The following is a 22,368-nucleotide window of genomic DNA, read 5'->3' as shown; positions in this document are numbered from 1 at the left end:
TTCGCAGGCACTTGTTTACTTAATTTTACATTTCAATGAATTAAAATACTTGGTTGTTTGATGGTTTCCGTATTTGTACTTAAAAAACCAGTGCCTAAAACCTGGTCGCGTAAATACGAACCAACCCTACTTCGTTATTTCTGTTTGCTCGAAATAAAACCGGAAAACTATGTTGTGAGCTTGGACTACTCAAAATGAAATACCAGTAGAAAGATGTGTAATGAGAATCATTTATTTTACAAAATTTACATGAATTTATACAATATTAATTAATTTCACACCTAATACGCGTCACAGTGTAACTCGCGCGGTGGTGGGGGGCACGCAGCACAGAGCGCGGCGTCGCGACGCGTAGTAATCTCTGTGGTACTTGTATGTGAACTCCACATTATCCCCCTTCAAGCGAAGCGTACACTAGGTTTGATTTTTCTTCCATATCTTGATGTCTTCGAATTAGTTAATGTCTCCTGTGTTCTTGGCTTGTTCATGACAATGCGTGGTTTTGGCGCACTCGGTGTGTGAACCGACGGCGCGCGCGGACCTGTGTTTGCCGCGGGTGCGGGTTCCGAAGAGTGGGGATGGCTCTGTTGCGCGTTCGCTGCTATGTTGTCGTCTAGATTGATTATGTGCGCCGGTTTGAGTCGATCTATGGATATGTTGGATGCTCGTAGAGGCAATTCAATCTTAAAATGTTTGCTGTGTCGCTCAATCACTTTGTATGGGCCGTCATATGGCGCTGTTAACGGGCTTCTTACGGTGTCATTGCGAACGAATACATGACTGCAATTTGACAATTCCTTATATACAAAGAGATTCTTGCTCGATGCGATTTTTCTCTGTACAGGTGTGAATGTTGACATTGTCTCTGTAAACTGACGGATGAATTCGGCGTCTTCATTCTTTGACTTCGTAGGTACAAAGAAATCGAACGGGACTCGTAGCGTAGAACCATAAGTCATCAGTGCAGGACTAGTGTTGTCATCACGAAGTGCAGTGCGTAAGCCAAGCAAAACTGTGGGTAAATCTTCTTTCCACTTTGAAATTGCGTCTCTGGCCATCAATGCCGCCTTCAATGTGCGATGGAATCTTTCCACTTTTCCATTAGCTTGAGGATGATAAGCTGTAGTTCTTATGCGCCTTATACCACATTTCTTCATTAGTGCATTGAATAAAGATGACTCGAACTGTCGGCCTTGGTCCGTGGTGATTCTTATGGGACATCCAAATCTCGATATCCATCCTTCGTAGACAGCTTGAGCAACAATATTGGCGGTGATCTCTTTGACCGGTATAGCTTCCATCCAGTTTGTATTGCGATCGATTATCGTCACGAGATAGCGGTAACCTTGCGAGATCGGCAGAGGTCCAACGATGTCTGTATGTATATGTTCAAATCTTCTTGCCGGTGAAAACTCGCCCAAGGGACTGACTACGTGTCTATGAATTTTCGCACGCTGACACCCAATGCAGGATTTGGCCCATGTTCCGACGTCCTTGTTTATCGACGGCCAAAAATATTTTGAAGTCATTATTCTTCTCGATGTGCGTATTCCTGGATGGCTTAATTCGTGTTGCGCTTTGAAAGCAGCGTAACGAAAAGCTTTCGGTAGATAAAGTCGATTTTTTCCCGTCGATGTTTCGCATGTGATAGGTTGAGTGACGCCTGCAAAAATTTTGTCGGCAAAGGTTAACTTTGGATGTTTTCTCAAATCTTGCAGGGTGACATCTTTTCTCTGTTCTTGTGATAATTTTTCGTAATCTATCCATGTGAGCAATTCTATTTCTTCTATACGTGACATGGCATCTGCAGCTTGGTTTCTCTCTCCATGTATGAATTTGATTTTTGTACAAAACTGGCTAATATAATGGAGTTGTCTTTCTCTTCTCGGTGTGTCACTGCTGCTCGGCGGTCTTGTTAAGGCGTTTACTAGCGGCTTGTGATCGGTGTAAATAGTTATTTCACTCCCCTCTATAAGTCGACGTAGGTGTTTGACAGCGGTGTACATAGCTAGTAATTCGCGATCGTACACGCTGTATCGCCGTTGCGTTTCGCTCATAGCCTTTGAGAAAAATGCGAGTGGTTTCCATGCATCTTTTTCTTTCTGTTGTAGCACTGCGCCCAAACTGCAGTCAGATGCGTCGGTCATCAATGATAACGGTGCACCGGGCATTGGATGCGATAATGTGGTGGCTTCGAGAATGCTTTGTCGGCATGTATCGAAAGCTGTTTCTGCTTCAATTGTCCATATTATCGGCGTCTTATCGTTTTTCTTGGCGTTATGCAAGTACTTGTTCAGTTCATATTGATGTTCAGCTTGATGAGGTAGGCAGTCACGATAGAAGTTGACCATGCCGAGAAATCTTCTGAGATCTTGCACAGTGTTTGGCTTCGGATAGTTAGAGATGGCGCGCGTGCGTTCATCGGTCGGTGTTATCCCCTCCACTGAGACTTGATAACCGAGGAATTCAATTTTGTTTCTTCCGAATTCACATTTCTCGATATTTAACGATACTCCATATTTACTTAGGCGTTCCAGGACTTGTTCTATGTGCTTTTTGTGGTCATCCGGAGTATTTGAAAATATTAATAAATCGTCGATGAATGAATATACGATGTCATCCAAGCCTCGCAGTACCTCGTGCATGAATCTTTGGAATGTTTGGCTTGAGTTTCGTAGACCAAACGTCATGCAATTAAATTCGAAGAGTCCAAACGGTGTAATTATGGCTGTCTTTGCTTTATCTTCATCTTTGATTGGGATCCAATAGTATGCCATTTTCAAGTCCAATTTCGTAAATATTTTCTTATTGTGCAATCTGTATGTGAAGTCTTGAATTCTTGGTATGGGATAACGGTCGGGTACAGTCACGGCGTTAAGTCTTCTGTAGTCTCCACAAACACGAAGTGAGCCATTTTTCTTAGTGACGACGTGCAATGGACTTGCCCATGGACTTTTGGACGGTTGGCAAATACCCATCTCCATCATTTTCTCGAACTCCATCTTGGCTGCTTTGTACTTGTCGGGTGGTAGGGGTCGAGGCCGGGCGAAGAGTGGGGGGCCGGTGGTTTCGATGTGATGTGTAACGCTATGTTTTGTTGGTTCTCTCAATGACATCGGGCGTAGTACATCGGGATATTTTTTTAAGATATCTTGATATATGTGATTTTTGTCTATGATGTATACTGACGGCTGATCACTTGTTGTTTCTATGACTTCTATCTTCAAATCGGTGACGCTGTCTATGAGTTTCTTTTGATGTAGATCGACGAGTAACTTGTGATTTCGTAAAAAATCTGCCCCCAGTATAGATGTCTGTACGTCGGCAACGATGAAAGTCCATCTGTATGTGCGACGAAGTCCTATGTTGAGATCTATAGTTTTCTCTCCGTAGGTTCGTATCGGCGTATTGTTCGCTGCGTACAGTTTGTAGGTGTTGCTCGGAGTTTGTTTTCTGTTTCTTGCTGCTAATACAGATATGTCTGCGCCGGTGTCAACGAGAAAACGCTCCTTTGTGTTCAGCTCCCTGATGCAGAGGCGGTTACTCCCTTTAATAACACCAACGCCCGCCACCGTCGATGTTGCTTCTAGTTTTCCGACCGTCGTCGAGCGCAGGGTGACTGGCATTTTCTGGCCCTATCACCGAAACGATAGTGGTAGGAGCACTCCCATTCTGGGTCACCTGGTTTTCTTCCATTTCTCGACTTCGATCTTGTTGACGATTTGTTTCGACGGGGGTTTCTAAAGGGCTGACGACCACGAAATCTGGATCGATCTTCCTTGAGAGCGGCAATCTCGAGTGTAAGCTTTTCTATTTGTTTGCTTAATACTTGAAATTGCAAATTGTTTTGTGCTCCGCTGCTGCTTCCAGGGGTTGCATCCTGTCGAATTTCTGCTACGGTTTGTTCTGTGTGCTCCATCATTTTGTCTGCCATCGTGGCCATGGTGTCGAGCGAGGATTCTGTGCTGACAGACAGCACGGCTCGTACTTGTGACGGTAAATGTCCCATCCACAGAACTTTCAGGGCATCATCAGCGACTTTTGTTCCGGATAAATCTCGCATAACACGAAGAAGTTGTGAAGGCTTCTGTTCTCCCAGTTCTAATCCTCCTAACAGCTTTTGAAATTGTTTGGACTCTGATTCCTCGTACACCGACAACAATCTCTTCTTCAGAGCCTGATATTTTCCAGCAGATGGGGGATTGCAGATGATATCGCTCACTTGCTCGATGTCTGTTCTTTCTAATACGGCGATAACGAGATTATATTTCTGATCTTCACTGGTCTTGTATGATGATACCACGGCCTCAAATTGTGCAAACCACAGTTTCGGTTGTGCTCGCCAAAATGATGGTATTCTTGACTGAAGAGAAATGGTGGAGACTTCCCTTGCAACTGCTTCCGGAGAGGCGGACGCGTCAGTATATTCTTCCTTTCTTTCCATTTTCTTGAATATTTTTCTTTTTTTTGAATCGGGGTCACCAATTGTTGTGAGCTTGGACTACTCAAAATGAAATACCAGTAGAAAGATGTGTAATGAGAATCATTTATTTTACTTTTTTTTTTTTTTTTTTTTTTTTTTTTTTTTGACTATGAGAACATAGTTTGCCTGAGGGGCATTCACTATTACAGCGGGACATTTTTAGGCGAGGGCTTGACGCTCCTCCTAACAGCCTTTTCGGCAAAAGCGCGCAAGGGGCTCCCCGTTGGGACGAACCTCGGCCTTGGACTTTGCCTTTGAGCAATGCGAGCAATGCAAACTCGCGAGCGGATGCAACGCTCAACCTTATGGGTTCTAATCTTGACTAGCCTGCCTTAGGGGCCTAACGTGTCGGCGTGAAGCGCCCTGGTACATTGCGGTACCTGGTAAAAGAGCTACTGTTCCTACTTCTTCGCGCCCTGTTCCGGTGAGCGCGATGGGGACGGTATCGATAACCTTGCCTCCTGGCGGGCGCAGGGTTATCGGGGGGGCGGTTGGCAACCGTGATGGGGTCGTCCGGATCGTGGAGGACATTCCTCGGGCGTCGGCGGCGCAACGGGGCGTCTGGTCTTGGTGTGTAGTCTGCGGCCTGGACCACCAGAGGGTTGGGGTGGGTGGCAGCTTTTTCAAAATAGCGCTCCGACACGCCTTTGAGAAAGTCTGCTATTGTGGGGAGCTCCAAGTCCCTGTGCAGGTCGCGTGTTCGAAGACCCAGGGGCGAACCCGTGGCTCTCCGCGCGAACCTGTTTTGGATACGTTGGAGTTTTTCGATGTGGGAGGGGGCTGCGTGTGCGAATACGACGCTAGCGTAGGTCAGGACGGGGCGGATGCACAACTTGTAAAGAGTCAACTTATTTCTAAGCGACATCTTTGCGTTGCCTATCATGGGCGTGAGTCTGCCGAGGAAGAAGGCAGCTCGGTTTCTGACTTTCTGGATGTGAGGTCCGAAAGTCATCCCACTGTCAAGGGTGACACCCAGATACTTGGCTTGTCTGGCCCACTGAATGGACTTTCCAAACAAAGATATCGGCGTCAGGGGGGATCGGGTGCTGTAGGCTGAAGGCCTGGTGGCACCGCGGGGGTCTTGGGAGAAGAATACTGCCGTACTCTTTTCGGGGTTCACTTCGATCCTCCATTTCCTAAACCACTCCCCAAGTGCGTTAGCAGCTAGCTGGAGTCGTTTGGAAATGGTTTCACGTCGTGTGTCGGAGGTGAAGAGGGCCGTGTCATCGGCGAATAGGGCGAGTTCCACTTGGGGAGTTTTGGGAACGTCGTTGGTGTACAGGGCGTACAGGATGGGGGATAGCACTGAGCCTTGAGGGACTCCGGCTTTTATGGGATGGGGGCTCGAGAGGCAGCCTTCCACTCTATAGCGAAAAGTGCGATTCGACAAAAAGTCTCTGATGATGCGCACGAGACTGTCTGGCAGTTGTAGGTTGGCCAGCTTGGCGATCAAGCCGGCGTGCCAGACTTTGTCGAACGCCTTCGCTACGTCGAAGAAGAGCGCCCCCGTCTGCCGGCCGCGAGGGCGGTTTCTGAGGATGTGCTCTGTGATGCGGTGCAGTTGGTTGGCGCAGGAGTGTTTAGCGCGAAAGCCCATCTGCTCGTTTGGGAGGAGGTCGAGGGAGTCGGTGTAGTCCCTGAGTCGGATCGCTAAGATCCTCTCATATATCTTGCCTATGCAGCTGAGAAGGCTGATTGGCCGATATGAAACTGGATTTTTGAGGTCCTTTCCGGGCTTGGGAATTCCTATTACTGTCGCTTGTTTCCAGGCGTTAGGGAAGGTGCAGTTAGCTAGGCAAGCATTGAAGATGCATACCAGCAGCAGTAATAAGGTTTCGGGGAGGCGTTTGAGCACGCTGTTTGAGACTCCGTCGGCCCCAGGGGCCTTCCGGATCTTGAGGGACTTAATGATGGATTGGACCTCTTCTAAGGTGGTGGGGGCGAGCGGGATGGTAGGCGGGATCGACGCCTCGGAGACTACGCTCGCGACGTGCGACTCCACCTCTTGCTCGTGTATCGGGTCTACTGGCTCGAGACTAGGAGAGCATTGGCTCTCCAGGCTGTCTGCTAGGCATTCAGCTTTTTCGTCGTCATCGAAAGCGATGGAGCCGTCGGGGCGGGTGAGAGGGGGTGTCGACGCGATTTGATCGCATCGTAGAGATCGGGCGACGCGCCAGTAGGCGACGTGGGAGGGTCTGATCTCGGAGAGGAAGTTACCCCACCGTTCGTCCCTGAGCTCTCGCATGCGCTCCCCAACTTGACGTTGGAGACGGCGCATGGTCGAGCGGGCCTCTTCGGTGGGGTAGAGATCGTAGCGTCTTTGGGCGGCGTTCTTGGCTGTCAACAAGGCGCGCGCGTCCTCCGGCAGTTCGAATCTATGGGTTGGATCCATAGATGGGACCTGCCTGGAGCAGTCGTTAACGGCTGATCGCAAGCGACTTGTGACCGCCGAGATCGCAAGGTCTGCCTCGGAGGGCGAAGATATGCGGTCGGGGATCGCATCCAAGTCAGGCGACGGTTGGTCGAGGACTCTTGCGAGTTTCTTCCAGTCCGTTACCGTCCTTGTGTGCGCTGAACGGCCATTGTCGGCCTCACCTAACTGGAGGAGGACAGGTCTGTGGTCAGAGTGAAGCTCTGAGTGCACCTCTATAGAGCACACCTGAAGGGTGATGTTCTTTAGGATTGCAAAGTCAAGGACACTGGGGTTTTGGTCGACTACACCGGGGTACCGGGTCGGGGCTAGTGGGGCTATTACGTCAAAGTCCAGAGACTCCTCGAGTTGAGTTAGTATTTCTCCGTTTGTGGAGTTGGTGAGGGAGTTCCATCTGGTATGCTTGCTGTTGAAATCACCAGCTAATATGGTGGCATTACCTATGGATAACAAGGTTTCGAGATCACTCCGCAGCAATGAGCGGTTTGGGCTGAGGTAGACTGAGGCAATAACGATCGGGGAATGCCCAGACATCGCTATCCTCATGAGCGAGCACTCCATGTTTGTGAGAGAGGGTGGGTCCAGGCGCACACAGTGCAGGGAGCGCTTATAATAAATTAGAGTCCCGCCTCTGGCGGTATCTAATCTATCGTCTCTAATGATGTTGTAGTTAGAGATGCGCGGGTTTCGGATGGAAGGTTTTAAGAATGTTTCCTGCACAAGGAGAATGTCGACCTGGTGTTGGGTGAGGTACCGGGAGATCTCGGTCCTCTGGTCTAACATTTTGCCGTTGGCGTTGAAGAAAGCCAGCGTCAGCGAACGGGGTTTGTGCCTCAGATTCGTACTACCCATTACGGTTGCTGAGGGAGGAGGTGACTGGGGATTTGGACCCTAGAGATCCTATCGATCTCGTTCCGGTAGTGACGGATCACCCGAAGTCGGGCTTTCCAATCGTTACCGGCTTGGATGAGGGCGTGGCCGATCTCTTCGACCATGTCCAGGTCGATTGAGTCGAGCACGTCCATACATATGTCGACCGCTTCCTCGGAGGTTGCGTTGCGGGGGCTCGGGGGCTTTGGGGCCGCCTTTCTACTAGGGGCAGGGATAGGGCCAGGAGCCGGAACGGGCTGGCGGGATGGAGGGGAGCCGCCGTTTAATGCGGCGGCATAGTTTTGCCTTGCCTGAGGGGCTTGGCTTAGGTTGGCAGAAACAGAGGGTTTCTGCCTTAGGGCTGGGAAGTCGGCTTGATTGCCGACTGCAGGGGGGGAGGCTTGGGGCCTGCGGGAGTTGCTAGCTCCGGGTGGGGCCGGCTTTGTTCTGGGGGCTTTCGGGCAACCGCGCCAGTTGGCAGGGTGTCCGTTGGCCCCGCAGAGAACGCAAGCCGGTTCTCCCGGAGCGTCGCGGGTGCGCTTGCACTCCGTAGTGGAGTGATCGCCTAGGCACTTAACGCACCTCGGCCGCGCGTGGCAGTTTCGCGCCGAGTGGCCGTAATTTTGGCAGTTGTGACACTGCCCAATTACTCCTCTGCGGCGGGGGGGTTCTACTAGGCAGCCAGAGAGGCCGGCCACCTGTTTGACTTGGAAAATTTTCTTCCCTTCCGGGGAGAGGTCCAGGACGACGAGCACCATGTCGTATGGTACCCGTGGGTTCTTCCCCTTAAACATCCGGTGGACTTCCCGGACGGGGAGGGACTGGGCCGTCAGTGACTCCCGGATGAAGTCCGTGGAGATTTCGGCGGGGATGCGCTTGATGACTGCGCGGAGGACTCTCTCGTCCTCGAGGGTGAATGAGTGCCAGGAGATCTGGCGCTCGTTGAGTGTTCTAGTGATCGCCTTGTAGTCGGCGAGAAATTGAGTGGTTACTCTTATACCGAGGGCGCATCTCTGCGCCTTGGTATAATTGATCTGGCTAGAAGCCAGAGACTTAGACAACGACTCCCAGATTTTTGAGTCGTGAATGATTATGGGTGGAGGCGCCTTTGGCTTCGGCGCGTTGGAGGAGGGAGAGGGGCCTGAGGGGCCTTGGGAGGGGGCAGGGGTCTTGCGCTTTGGGGCGCTTGACACTTTCTGCGACTTTGCCGGGTTAGTCGCGGATCTATTCTTCTTCCTTTGTCGTTTCCCCGCAACGACAGTGTAGTCCGAGGAAGATGATGACGATGAGGCACTCCGCTGGCGGGGAGCGCGCTCGACCTCCATGTCCGACTCCGAGTCGGGCCGGGTAGGGGCGGGGCGGTGGGGGGGGAGAGGTTCCTCCACGGGGAGGACATTGAACCGGTTAGGGGAGGGGGCGGTCGCGGTCGCGATCGGGCAAGGGGGAAGGGGGTCGGGGTCGGGGGAGGCCGGGGAGTCCGGTATCCTCCGGGAGAAAGAGCGGAATTCTTCCGCTAGCTGTGGGTTTTTTCGGCATTGGAGCCGGAAGAACTCTATTAGTTCTCCGGCCCCCGCCGATATAGGCTCCATTGCACGGCTTGCGCCGGCAAGGAGCGGTACCCAAGTGGGTGTGCTTGGGTCCCTAGTGCTTCCTTTCGTCGGGGATAGACGAAAGGGTGTGTGCCTAGCGGTCCCTACTCCGTGCTGTGTGTAAAGGGCTGCGGCCAACCTTGTTAGGGCTCGCAGGTGTGTACCTACAACCTTAACTACCTATCCGATACCCGGGGTTGACTAGGGGAGCCCCCAAGGCCAGTGGTCCCGGGCCCAACCTTATATCTTGCCGTTACCCTGAAGGGGTAAGGGCTAGTGCAAGGGTCCGCACTACCTTCCTCGACCGACCAGCTCGGTGGCGTTCGTTAGAAAGCCGACCAATTCGCTCGAGGAAAGGCCCTAACTAAATGTAGGGGCTTCTTCCACACTAAAGGCGTGTGGGCAACGGTTTTGCCTCGCTGATGCCCTGAAAAGGGCAACCGCTCAGCACCAAGGTGCCTCCGGAAGGAAACGCACTTGGTAGCGACTTCGCACAAGGACACTGCTCGTACGAGTACTCGCAATGCCCCCTGGTCAGTCGGTGAGTCCGCTCGTTCCGCCTTGCTCCCGCCGAACCACGTGCGCGTCCGCCAAGTCGCCGATGAATCAGTTCTTCAACGATCCACGCCCGCGGCACGACGAGTCACAAACACGTAACGCACAGAAAATCGAAAGTTTCCAGAAAGCTGACAAGAATATAAGAGCGTGCCGCGACAACACGTCCTCACATTCGAGCTCGCAACCGGGAATGATTTATTTTACAAAATTTACATGAATTTATACAATATTAATTAATTTCACACCTAATACGCGTCACAGTGTAACTCGCGCGGTGGTGGGGGGCACGCAGCACAGAGCGCGGCGTCGCGACGCGTAGTAATCTCTGTGGTACTTGTATGTGAACTCCACAACTATGTAAACAAATTACTGGATTTTTTAATTTATTAAGAAATTTGTGAATAATAAATGCACAAATACGTATGTGAGTTGAGGTACTAATAGGAAAATGGAGTCAACATCGAAAAGGGTATGAGTCTATATTGTTAATTGATAATCTATTTAGATTGCCCACTTTGTTTTTATCAGCACACCAATAATATTTTATTAGTAAATCAATCACATAATCATGGCTTATAATTACAAAAATAGACATTTTTGTCAAGTTACCTTTCAAATACCCCATAGATCTCGTCACAATAATGATTTATGTAAATAATTTATTAGTAGGTAGGGTAGGTCTTAACTCAGTAGATTGGCTTGACTTACCTTACTATTGGGTCACTGTTATAAATTAAGTATTGTTATGCTGGTGGTTCTCGGCACCAATACAAAAAAGAATAGGACCACTCCCATCTCTTTCCCATGGATGTCGTAAAAGGCGACTGGGATAGGCTTACAAACTTGGAATTCTTTTGCAGGCGACGGGTTAGTAACCTGTCACTATTTGAATCTCAATTCTATCATTAAGCTAAATAGCTGAACGTGGCCATTCAGTCTTTTCAAGACTTTTTGCTCTGTCTACCCCGCAAGGGATATAGAAGTGACCATAAGTATATATGTTATGCTAGGTAACAATATATTTGGCTTTATTTACTGTATATAATATTCCCAGTTAACATTGTTTAACATTACTTTTTTTGTATTTACTGGGAAATATAATGTTACTGATTGATTTTATGTCGGATTTGCATCGCGTATCATACAGTTGCATTTGTTGCACAAATTGTTCATTTAGGTAACATTAACAAGCCCTAGATACGCCTAATATAAGGCTAGAAGGCTAGAAATCAAGGCTAGAAGCAAATGGTATCCATGGCTCCCTCCTAAATTGGCTAAAGTCATACCTTGAACGAAGATCGCAAATTGTCGTGGTTCTGGGATATGAATCACACGTCTATTACGCTGGCTCCGGAGTTCCACAAGGTTCACACCTAGGACCAATATTGTTTTCTATATTCATTAGTGATTTACCTGACATTATCTTAAACTCCAAGTGTTCAATATTCGCTGATGACTCAAAAATCTATAAAGTTATAAAGTCTTCAACTGATGCGGATCTTTTACAAAACGATATCGACCAATTGACAGCATGGTGCAAAGCCAATGATATGTCAATAAACATAAATAAATGCCATTACATATCATTCACAAGAAAAAGACAACCCATTGCCACATCTTACAAAAAAGGATCAGAGGAATTACAAAAAGTGAAAGTAATTAAGGATCTTGGTGTTTGGCTGGATTCAGAGCTCGGTTTTGTTGATCATGTTGATAATATTGTAAGAAGATCAGCTCAAATGTTAGGGTTTCTCAAACGAAATTCGAAAGAGTTCCGTTTTGCTGAAACAAAGATTCTCCTTTTTAATATGTTGGTCAGAAGTAACTTGGAATATGCTAGCTCGGTTTGGAATCCAACATATGCTGTCCACTCTCAGCGAATTGAACAAATCCAGAGAGCTTTTACTAGGCACTTAGCATTCTCGGCACCTAACATCTCTCATCGTTGTCCTTATAATGAGCTGTTGAAGTATTTCGATATGACATCTTTGTACGATCGACGCAAATTACATGATGTTATATTTCTATACTAGCGGCCCGCCCCGGCTTCGCACAGGTGGACATATTTTTGTGTTTTATATTTTGAAATAAATTTATTTCAAAACAAATTTATGCCTATGTCACTTTTGAAGGTCTATTCTATATCTGTGCCAAATTTTATCAAAATCGGACCAGTAGTTTTTGAGTTTATTCCACACAAACATACAAAAATACAAATCTTTCCTCTTTATTATTAGTGTGGATAAAATATTAAATAACTTATTAGATTCCGGGGACATACTATCATCAATAAATATTAAAGCTCCAAGTAGAATGCCGCGTAAACCCATCACCAAACTCCTAGGTGGTCCGGCGCCGTCTAGAACCAATCTGGATAGCCACGCTCCTGTTAACTGTATGTGCAATTCATATAATTCTATAAATGGCGACTTGGGGAACTTGGACATATTTGACGATAGCCTGAATGTCTTTAAACAGAAGTTGCTCAAACATATCAGGGATTGTTCATCACAACTCAAGCATCATACTTTAAAATGTGTTAGTCATTTGATATCTTTGGTAAATGTTGTGTATACCTGTTATTTGTGTTTACTTTGGGACTAATATTTGTGTATCTTTGTTAAGAATGTAGTAAGTAAATACTGTTGGTGTACATTTTTTTAAATAAATAAATAATATAAGATGGCCTATTTATGTAGTCATGTAATTCTACATAAAATACTCCAAAGTAATGAAGTTACTTTTAGAGCAAGATCCCAGAGCCGTAAGACACAACTTATTTTCTAAAGAATGGCTCTTTCGATTCTCAGTAGTCTTTCATGTACTTTTAATACCTGCATGTTTGTGAGACTTGCCCGGTGACACCTGCGCAGGTACCAGGCGAGAAAGGTAACTAAAAATCACAGTTACTTAACTTAAATTTTTATGACTGATTTTTATATATATTTTATAGACTATTACTCTGAAGTCATATCAGAGAAGTCAGACGCTTTCCATGCGCCAAAACTTTTGTCAGACGCTTTAAAGCTCTATCAAAAAAAAATTAACTTAATTTATTTTTAAATGTCTGACTTTTATATATGTTATTCAGATAACTATTACAAAGTTGTATTAAATCAGTCAGACAGTTTGTAATGACCAAACACCCCTTAAACACAAGAATTACTCAGCCTCGAGTATGAGCGCGATAGCACAATGCGCATGCGCGTCAGAGTAAAATATCTAATATTTGAAAAGTACTTACTGTTTTCAATTTCATATTTTTGCATATCTATTCAAATACGATGAAATTTATAATTAAAATAATAATTAATCATTTTTAAAATAATATAATATATTGCATACTAGCTGTTGCCCGCGACGTCGTCCGCGTAAAGTTTGAGTTGAATCTTAATCATACAGTCTGATACGGACAGACAGACAAAAAATGTAAAAAAAAAATTCTCTATTTGTTTCAGTCAAAATATTAAATGTACAGATAAAATATTTTTACCGTATGATTATATGTAGTATTTTGATTTTCAGTTTTTTTAATAAATACTCAAACAACACAAAAAAAAACATTTTTAATAAAAATTAATATATATCTTGTTATTATTGGGACTTGAACTCGGACCGCCAACTTCACAGTCTCACGCGCTAACCACTGGACCATCGATGCCGTTGCGGTGGTGTCGAAATTAAAGTAGACTACATACATATGGTCACGTCTATATCCCTTGCGGGGTAGACAGAGCCAACAGTCTTGAAAAGACTAAATGGCCACGTTCATCTATTTGGCTTAATGATAGAATTGAGATTCAAATAGTGATAGGTTGCTCGCCCATCGCCTAAAAAAGAATCCCAAGTTTGTAAGCCTATCCCTTAGTCGCCTTTCACTTATATTTATATGTTATAAGTTTACTATTACTATACTATTTTTTAATTGTTTATGATTTTATTTTTACGGAAAATTCTGCCAGCAACGACAATCTAACTGATGATGAGGACGATGACTTGAGTGGGCAGTATAGAGATTTAATAAATGATGAAAATTCAAATGATTATTTTGATGATGAAGATGATAAAGAGACAATAAAATAAATATTCAATTGATTAATCATAATTAATTATTTTTTTATTGAAATTATTATAATAGATATATTTTTTTAAATAAAATAAAAATCATTCTTTTTGAAAGGCTATTGCTACAAAAAAATTCATTTTCCCCTATTTATATGCAATATATTATATTATTTTAAAAATGATTAATTATTATTTTACTTATAAATTTCATCGTATTTGAATAGATATGCAAAAATATGAAATTGAAAACAGTAAGTACTTTTCAAATATTAGATATTTTACTCTGACGCGCATGCGCATTGTGCTATCGCGCTCATACTCGAGGCTGAGTAATTCTTGTGTTTAAGGGGTGTTTGGTCATTACAAACTGTCTGACTGATTTAATACAACTTTGTAATAGTTACCTGAATAACATATATAAAAGTCAGACATTTAAAAATAAATTAAGTTAATTTTTTTTTGATAGAGCTTTAAAGCGTCTGACAAAAGTTTTGGCGCATGGAAAGCGTCTGACTTCTCTGATATGACTTCAGAGTAATAGTCTATAAAATATATATAAAAATCAGTCATAAAAATTTAAGTTAAGTAACTGTGATTTTTAGTTACCTTTCTCGCCTGGTACCTGCGCAGGTGTCACCGGGCAAGTCTCACAAACATGCAGGTATTAAAAGTACATGAAAGACTACTGAGAATCGAAAGAGCCATTCTTTAGAAAATAAGTTGTGTCTTACGGCTCTGGGATCTTGGACTATTTAGAATTTCTTGTTTTGCCTGAATGGTAATCTATACTAATATTATAAAACTGTAGAATTTGTTTGTTTGGACGCGCTAATCTCAGGAACTACTGATTGGAATTGAAAAATTATTTTTGTGTTGAATAGACCATTTATTGAGGAAGGCTTTAGACTATATAACATCAGGCTGCAACTATTAGGAGCGAAGAAATAATTTATTTATTTATTTAAAAAGCTTAATTCTATCTTTACAGTTACATTATACATAATGGAAAAAGTGAAAAAAAAAACGGCATCCATGATAGCTTCAATGATGCCCAAAATAATTATTCCACGCAGACAAAGTCGCGGGCACAGCTAGTTAATAAATATTTAGCCAAGAAAGTAGTCTAGAGGCCGCAGCCAAATCAACCTGTGTAGATGAATAAGGACAACATTAAGTGATGCATTGCCAACACACTACCACAAATATTCGGCAATTGCTCTAGAAAGCCCTCTTTTTTCAATTCTCCATTCAAATTCAAATTTAAAATTTTTAGTCTTTATTATGGGACATTTCAATATCACATAATAATTGAATCTTTTTGTTTCATAAAATAGGTGGACGTCAAATAATTTATTTAAAACTAAGTTTATTGCCGCTTGACTTTACATACATACATATGGTAACGGCTATATCCCTTGTGGGCTAGACAGAGCCAACAGTCTTGAAAAGGCTGAATGGCCATGTTCAGCTGTTTGGCTTGATGATAGAATCGAGATTGAAATACTGACAGGCTGCTAACCCATCGCCTTAAAAAAAAGAGTCCCTAGTTTGTAAGCCTATCCCTTAGTCGCCTTTTACGACATCCTTGGAAAAGAGATGGAGTGGTCCTATTCTTTTTTGTATTGGTGCCGGGAACCACACGGCAAAAACGACGAGTCGATCAGCTACCTATGCCTACATCTTGACTTAATACAAACTTTATAACAAAGAACCACCCTTTATCAATTGGTTGTTTTTCAGGGAACTAAATCATCAGTCCGTTACACATACTCCGATGAAGATGATGAATCGGAGAAACCAGTGGTTAAGAAGAAGAAGAAAGTGGAAGGCGGTAAAACATCAGTGTGCAAAATTTGCCATAAGGTACCTATGTATGTAGATAGTTTATAACAGCTATGAAGAATTTAAGAAAATATAAGTGTAATTAATGTAACATTTCAATACAATGTATGTATATTGTTCAGAAATAAATGAAATTTAATGCTATACTCAACCTGTGGCTCACCAGGTCATTATAATTGGCCCACTTTGAAGTTCCTATGCTTCCTTCTATTTAAAGAAGGTTTAAAAGCCTTAAGCAAGAACTGGAAAGTGAGCAAAGCGCCGTAATTTTACATCGAGGTATGTAAAATCAATAGAGTAAATACACCATTACTGTCTCTGATTTACTTTTTATTTATACATACATACATATAGTCACGTCTATATCCCTTGCGGGGTAGACAGAGCCAATAGTCCCGAAAAGTCTGATTGGCCACATTCAGCTGCTCGGCTTAATGATGGAATTGAGATCCAAATAGTGATACGTTGCTAGCCCATCGCCTAAAGGAATAATCTCAAGTTTAAAAGCCTATCCCTTAGTCGCTTTTTAGGACATCCATGGTTAAGAGATGGAGTGGTCCCATTCTTTTTTGTATTGGTGCCGGGAACCACACGGCACTTTTTATTTATCACCTAATAGTTTCTCGCTTGCACCCCAGGGTCACATGACGGAAACGGTTTTTGGCTCAAGTTTAAGAAAGGTTGAGTATGGCTGGTTTAGAAGATCAGTCTTCTCTTCCCTAAAAACATATCACCATTATATTCTCTCGAATGAATGAATGAATGAATGCATAAAAGTTTATTAGCATCACACAAATATAACTTACTCTTAAGTACTTAAAGTAAAAAAAAACAATTGCCTTAATTGTAATACTAATTCGACCACTGTACGTATTGATGCCGTGTGGTTCTCGGCACTAATAGAAAAAATTAAAAGGACCACTCCATCTCTTTCCCCGTGGATGTCGCAAAAGGCGACTATGGGATAGGCTGACAAACTTGTGATTCCTCTTGTAGGCGAAGGATTGGCGAATTCTGACACTATTTGAATCTCAATTCCTACGTAGGTACGTTAAAAGCAAAGGTTGTAAATTTATTTTTCACTTTTCAGCGATATAAAGACAGCCGTCACATGGAGATCCACAGGGAGACACTGGACTATCGGTGTGACACATGCGATGCACAGTTCAAGACCAATAGGTATCTAGCAAGGCACAAGACAAGGGTACTCTTCACTTAACTTATATGTTTTTTATCAATCTTTTTTTTTCTATTTTGTGTTGTGTGATTACCGGCACATATAGAAAAAAGAATAGGACCACTCCCATCTCTTTCCCATGGATGTCGTAAAAGGTGACTAAGGTATAGGCTTGTAAACTTGGGATTCTTCTTTTAGGCGAAAGGCTAGCAACCTGTCAGTATTTGAGTCTCAATTCTATCATTAAGCCAAACAGCTTATCAGTTTTTTTTAAGATTTGGCTCTGTCTACCCCGCAAGGGATATAGACGTGATTATATGTATGTTTAATCAATACTTATTAATAAAACTGTTCCCTTGTTGATTGGCTGATTGTGTATATATGCGGGACAAATAACATAGATTGAGTTAGCCTCGAAGTAAGTTCGAAACTTGTGTTAACGAGATACTAACTCAACGATGCTATATTTTATAATAAATACTTTTATATATAAATATCTAAGATCCAGACCAATCAGAGAATGTTCGTTTCTCATCATGCCCTGGCCGGGATTTGAACCAGGGACCTCTGGTGTCACAGACAAGCGTATTACCGCTATTATACATATTCCATTATTTCTTTGCTCCTTATAGTTGCAGCGAGATTTTAGCCTAAAGCCTTCCTCAATAAATGGTCTATTCAATGCATAAAGAATTTTTCAATTCGAACCAGTAGTTCCTGAGATTAGCGCGTTCAAACAAACAAACAAACACTTCAGCTTTATTATATTATAATATATATAATTATTTACAGGTGCACGCAACACCGACGCACGAGTGCGAGTTCTGCGGCAAACGGTTCACGATGCCCAGCAAGTTGGATCAACACAGACTGGTGCATACTGGTGAGATTGTTTATAGTATTATCATACTGGTGAGATTGTTTATAGTAGGTACTACCATATTGGTGAGAGTGTTTATAGTATTACCATACTGGTGAGATTGTTTATAGTTTTACCATACTGGTGAAATTGTTTATAGTATTATCATACTGGTGAGATTGTTTATAGTATTACCATACTGGTGAGATTGTTTATAGTTTTACCATACTGGTGAAATTGTTTATAGTATTATCATACTGGTGAGATTGTTTATAGTATTACCATACTGGTGAGATTGTTTATAGTATTATCAAACTGGTGAGATTGTTATTGTAAAATAAAAATTTGTGTTTAATACTATAGTATTAAACACAATTTTTTATTTTACCAATATTAGTATGGATTTTAATAGAAAAGAACCACTCCATCTTTCCCATGGATGTCGTAAAAGGCGCTTTAAGGATAGCTTATAAACCTGCGGTTCCCGTTGTGGCAATAGGCTAGCGACCTGTCACTATTTGAATCTCAATTCCATCAAAAATCCATACAGCTGAACGTGGCCTTTCAGTCTTTTCAAGACTGTGTGCTCTGTCTACGCCGCGAGGGATATAGACGTGACAATGTGTCTGTATTTATATGTATATTTTATCTATTTTCAGGCGAGAAGCCGCACAAATGCGAGGTATGCGGGAAAACATTCAGAGCCATTTATTCTCTGAAGACTCATCGACTTTTGCATACAAGTGAGTCACTATTGTAATCACCATCTATCTATACTAATATTATAAAGCTGAAGAGTTTGTTTGTTTGTTTGTTTGAACGCGCTAATCACAGGAACTACTGGTCAGAATTGAAAAGTTCCCTCAGGACGTTTGTCTATACTAATGTTATAAAACTGAAGAGTTTGTTTGTTTGAACGCGCTAATCTCAGGAACTACTGGTTCGAATTGAAAAATTCTTTGCGTGCGTTGAATAGGCCATTTATCGAGGAAGGCTTTAGGCTATATAACATCACGCTGCAACTAGTAGGAGCGAAGAAATAATGGGAAATGTGAAAAAAAAAACGGGGCAAATTATTCACCCCGAAGGCTTCCCAAAATAATTATTCCACGCGGACGGAGTCGCGGGCACGGCTAGTATTATATAAGTTTGGATAAAATTTTATTTACAGAATCACGATCCTCGTAATGTACTTGTCATACGTGTTGCCTGAGTAGCAGTCTGATGGTCTTATACACCGTCCGAATTGCTCCACGTATCTGCAAAACAAAAAAATTAAAAATTAAATAAATATAAATATAACGTATATAATAACGTCCTGGTAAAGGGTCATGAATTGAATAGAATAGATTTATTTTCAAAATTGGATACAAGGTATCACTTATTGACGTCACATCACTTGAATCTAATTATAACTACTACCGCTTCCAAAGCGCATGTGTAGAAGAAGAGAGTTATGAATGTGGATGAAGCGAAGGAAGTATGCAGGGATCGTGGCAAGTGGAAAGAGGTAGTCTCTGCCTACCACCCCTCCGGGAAAGAGGCGTAATTTTATGTATGTATGTATAAATAAAATATAAATATGTACGGGACAAATTACACTGATTGAGTTAGCCTCGAAGTTAGTTCGAGACTTGTGATACGTGATACCAACTCAACGATACTATATTTTATAATAAATACTTATATAGATAAACATCCAAGACCCAGGCCAATCGGAGAAAGTTCATTCGCATCATGCCCTGGCCGGGATTCGGACAGACAAGCGCACTACCGCTGCGCCACAGAGGCCGTCAAATTAAATCATAAAGCAAATTTGTATTCTGCTAGGTTTTGACTTCACATCACTTAAATCTAGTTATATCTGCTGCCGCTTCCAAAGCGCATGTGTAGAAGAAGCGGCGGAACAAACTACACTGCAGCATTTTCATCGGACGTCAATTTACAAATATAGATCTCTTAAATCCATATCGTGGACGAATGCACATTGTCTTTATTTTTTATCAGGGTCAACTGTTATTTCTGTGTACTATATTTCATCAAAAACGGTTCAGTTGTTTAGGCGTGAAAGCGTAACAGACATATAGAGTTAATTTTGCATTTATAATATTATATTAGTAGGTATAATATGGTTTATATTATATTAATGTCGACAATTTAGAAAAGAACCACCCCATCTTTTTCCCATGAGTCGCTTTTACGACATCCATGGCAAAGAGATGGAGTGGTCCTATTCTTTTTTATGTATTTGTGCCGGGAACCACACGGCGCATATGAAGACGCAGTAGTCTTTTGACTATTATTAAGCGATATGAAGTATCCTATAATACCTAATTCATAATTTTTTTTTTTTTTTTTAATTTTTTCTTATATATCTTTACCCTGGCCGACAAAAGCATCCCGGTACATAAGTGGTCAGGCAGTGCTGCGACCTCAACTGTATGACCATGTTGTTCCTCTTGATGTCCTCGTATGCGTGGAAGGCGTGCCCGAGGAACTTCACCACGGACTTGATGTCGAATTTGCCGACGGCCAGGTCCTCCTCGCCCAGCATTTTTATCATTAGCTTCTGGTGTTATCAGTAAAAAAAATATACTCGTATACATATATATTTAACTTTGCATTAAGAGAGTTATGAATGTGGATGAGATCGTGGCAAGTGGAAAGAGGTAGTCTCTGCCTACCCCTCCGGGAAAGAGGCGTGATTTTATGTATGTATGTATATTTAAATTTAGAACTAAAAGGAGACTTCGGGAAGAGTGAGTTAAAAAAAATAAATGGCAATAATTACTCAAAAATAAAAAATAAATATTATGTGTTATGCATAATGTTTATCCGTTATACAATGCCATGTGGTTCCCGGCACCAATAAAAAAAAAGAATTCAATCACTCCATCTCTCTCTCATTTTAGGCGATGGTCTAGAAACCTGTCACTATTTGAATCTGAATACTATCATTAAGCCAAATAGCTGAACGTAGCCATTCAGTCTTTTCAAGACTGTCGGCTCTGTCTACCCCGCAAGGGATATAGACGTGACCATATGTATGTATGTATGTACTGATTTTACAATAAAGCATTTACTTATGTAAATAAGACGATAAAAACTGAATTTTCCCATACGGAACGGCAAGGGCTTTTAGTTTGATATTAAAGAGTGTTACCAGAATCTGCTTCAAATGATTTTAATCGCTTTTGCTAAATGCTTGCTATTTTACCTTAGTAACATCGGCGGTGACGTTAGAGTGAGTGTACTTGCTCAATGTTTCCGATATAATGGCGATAGTTTCGTCCACATCGTAACCGCCTCTCACCGAAATGCACTTCTTTAGGCTTCTCTTGTCCGCCATCTTGTAAAATTTGAAGCAGTTCCCTGTAACACACAATGGGTTGTCGATTGATTTCGTTAGTAGTTCGAATAACTGTCAATAGATGGCGGCTTATTTTTTGAATCTATAATTGAATGCGGCGTTTTAATACTTTGATTTGTGAAGCGTTATTTAATTGAAACTATAGGAATTATTTGTATTGCGTCGCATGCAGTTTTCTGCGCATATTAAGCTTTCAAATGACGGGTAATTACCATCAATTACTAAGGCACATTCGCCAGAACTAAACACTTCTATCATCTTCGCTTATTCTGAATTCTATGGTTCACATTTTCACCTATTGGAAAGAGGCGTAAAATATACAGCGTTATTTTTAATTAGTTAGAATGGAACATTCAGATGTTGTATTTCTGCCGTTAACAGGTCTATTACACATAGTAAAATAATTTGCTGGTCTGGTGACTGATTTACTTCCTAAAAGGATTCAAATTAAATAAAAAGAACTTTGTATAATAAAATCAGCTGTTTCATACGTTTTGAATGCCCGAGCCAGCACCTTTTGTAGGAAGCAGTTGATTTTTTTCGTGATTTCAAGGTAGGTCTCATAGTAAAAGTTGTTCAGTTTAGTGTACTGATTCGCCTGTTAAAGAATTCTCATAAGTCAAAAATAACCCTGTATATGAGTTTATTACCTTTTGAAAATCTTCGTTTCATCTTCTTGACTAGTTTCATTTTTTCCATGGCCTCCTCCACATATTCGCGCTCGTCCGTTGAGTTCGACACTACTTTGCTACCACTTATCTTAAAAAAAAATTATTTTTAATAAAGAACATCAGATGAAGAACGTCAGACCTCAAATAAAGACCATTATCTTTTCCAAGTTTAAAGGCTGACATTAGGTATACTCGTTAGTTCGGTTATAATTTTTTATAATTAAAGCTACCGCTTCCTTTCCAGGAAGAATAAATTATACTGTCTTATAGTTACTAGCTGTTATCATACATACATACTGTAATATATACTGTTTTCGCCTACAAACAAACTACAAACACGCCTGTTTTTTTTTAACAAAAAAAATCAGAAGTGTAAACAAATATTCATTGTCATGTCATGTTTATATAAAAATTAATAATTAGTCTAATATTTTCGTGCATAAACAATGGGAA

At 42.4% G+C, this 22,368-nt stretch overlaps 1 protein-coding gene across 2 annotated transcripts in view; it reads left to right on the top strand.

Moving 5' to 3' along the window:
• The first annotated feature begins 124 nt into the window (after window positions 1-124).
• The window catches only part of LOC106140969 (MATH and LRR domain-containing protein PFE0570w-like), a 40,199-nt gene continuing 17,955 nt past the window's right edge, over window positions 125-22,368 (top strand). Inside the window, exons 1-6 of one of the 2 annotated variants that reach the window (XM_060952378.1) lie at window positions 125-173; window positions 10,291-10,400; window positions 15,737-15,859; window positions 16,929-17,042; window positions 17,808-17,898; window positions 18,534-18,617. In XM_060952378.1, coding sequence (XP_060808361.1) covers window positions 10,380-10,400; window positions 15,737-15,859; window positions 16,929-17,042; window positions 17,808-17,898; window positions 18,534-18,617 — 433 coding nt within the window. In that variant the 5' untranslated portion in view covers window positions 125-173; window positions 10,291-10,379. Of the gene's footprint in view, window positions 174-10,290; window positions 10,401-15,736; window positions 15,860-16,928; window positions 17,043-17,807; window positions 17,899-18,533; window positions 18,618-22,368 lie in introns of those variants that run through there. The other variant, XM_060952379.1, reaches the window with a different exon arrangement.

This window comes from Amyelois transitella, chromosome 28, assembly GCF_032362555.1.
Source record: "Amyelois transitella isolate CPQ chromosome 28, ilAmyTran1.1, whole genome shotgun sequence".
Lineage (NCBI taxonomy): Eukaryota > Metazoa > Arthropoda > Insecta > Lepidoptera > Pyralidae > Amyelois > Amyelois transitella.
The sequence above is the reverse complement of the archived record's forward strand: the minus strand, read 5'-3'. Positions and strand labels throughout refer to the sequence as shown.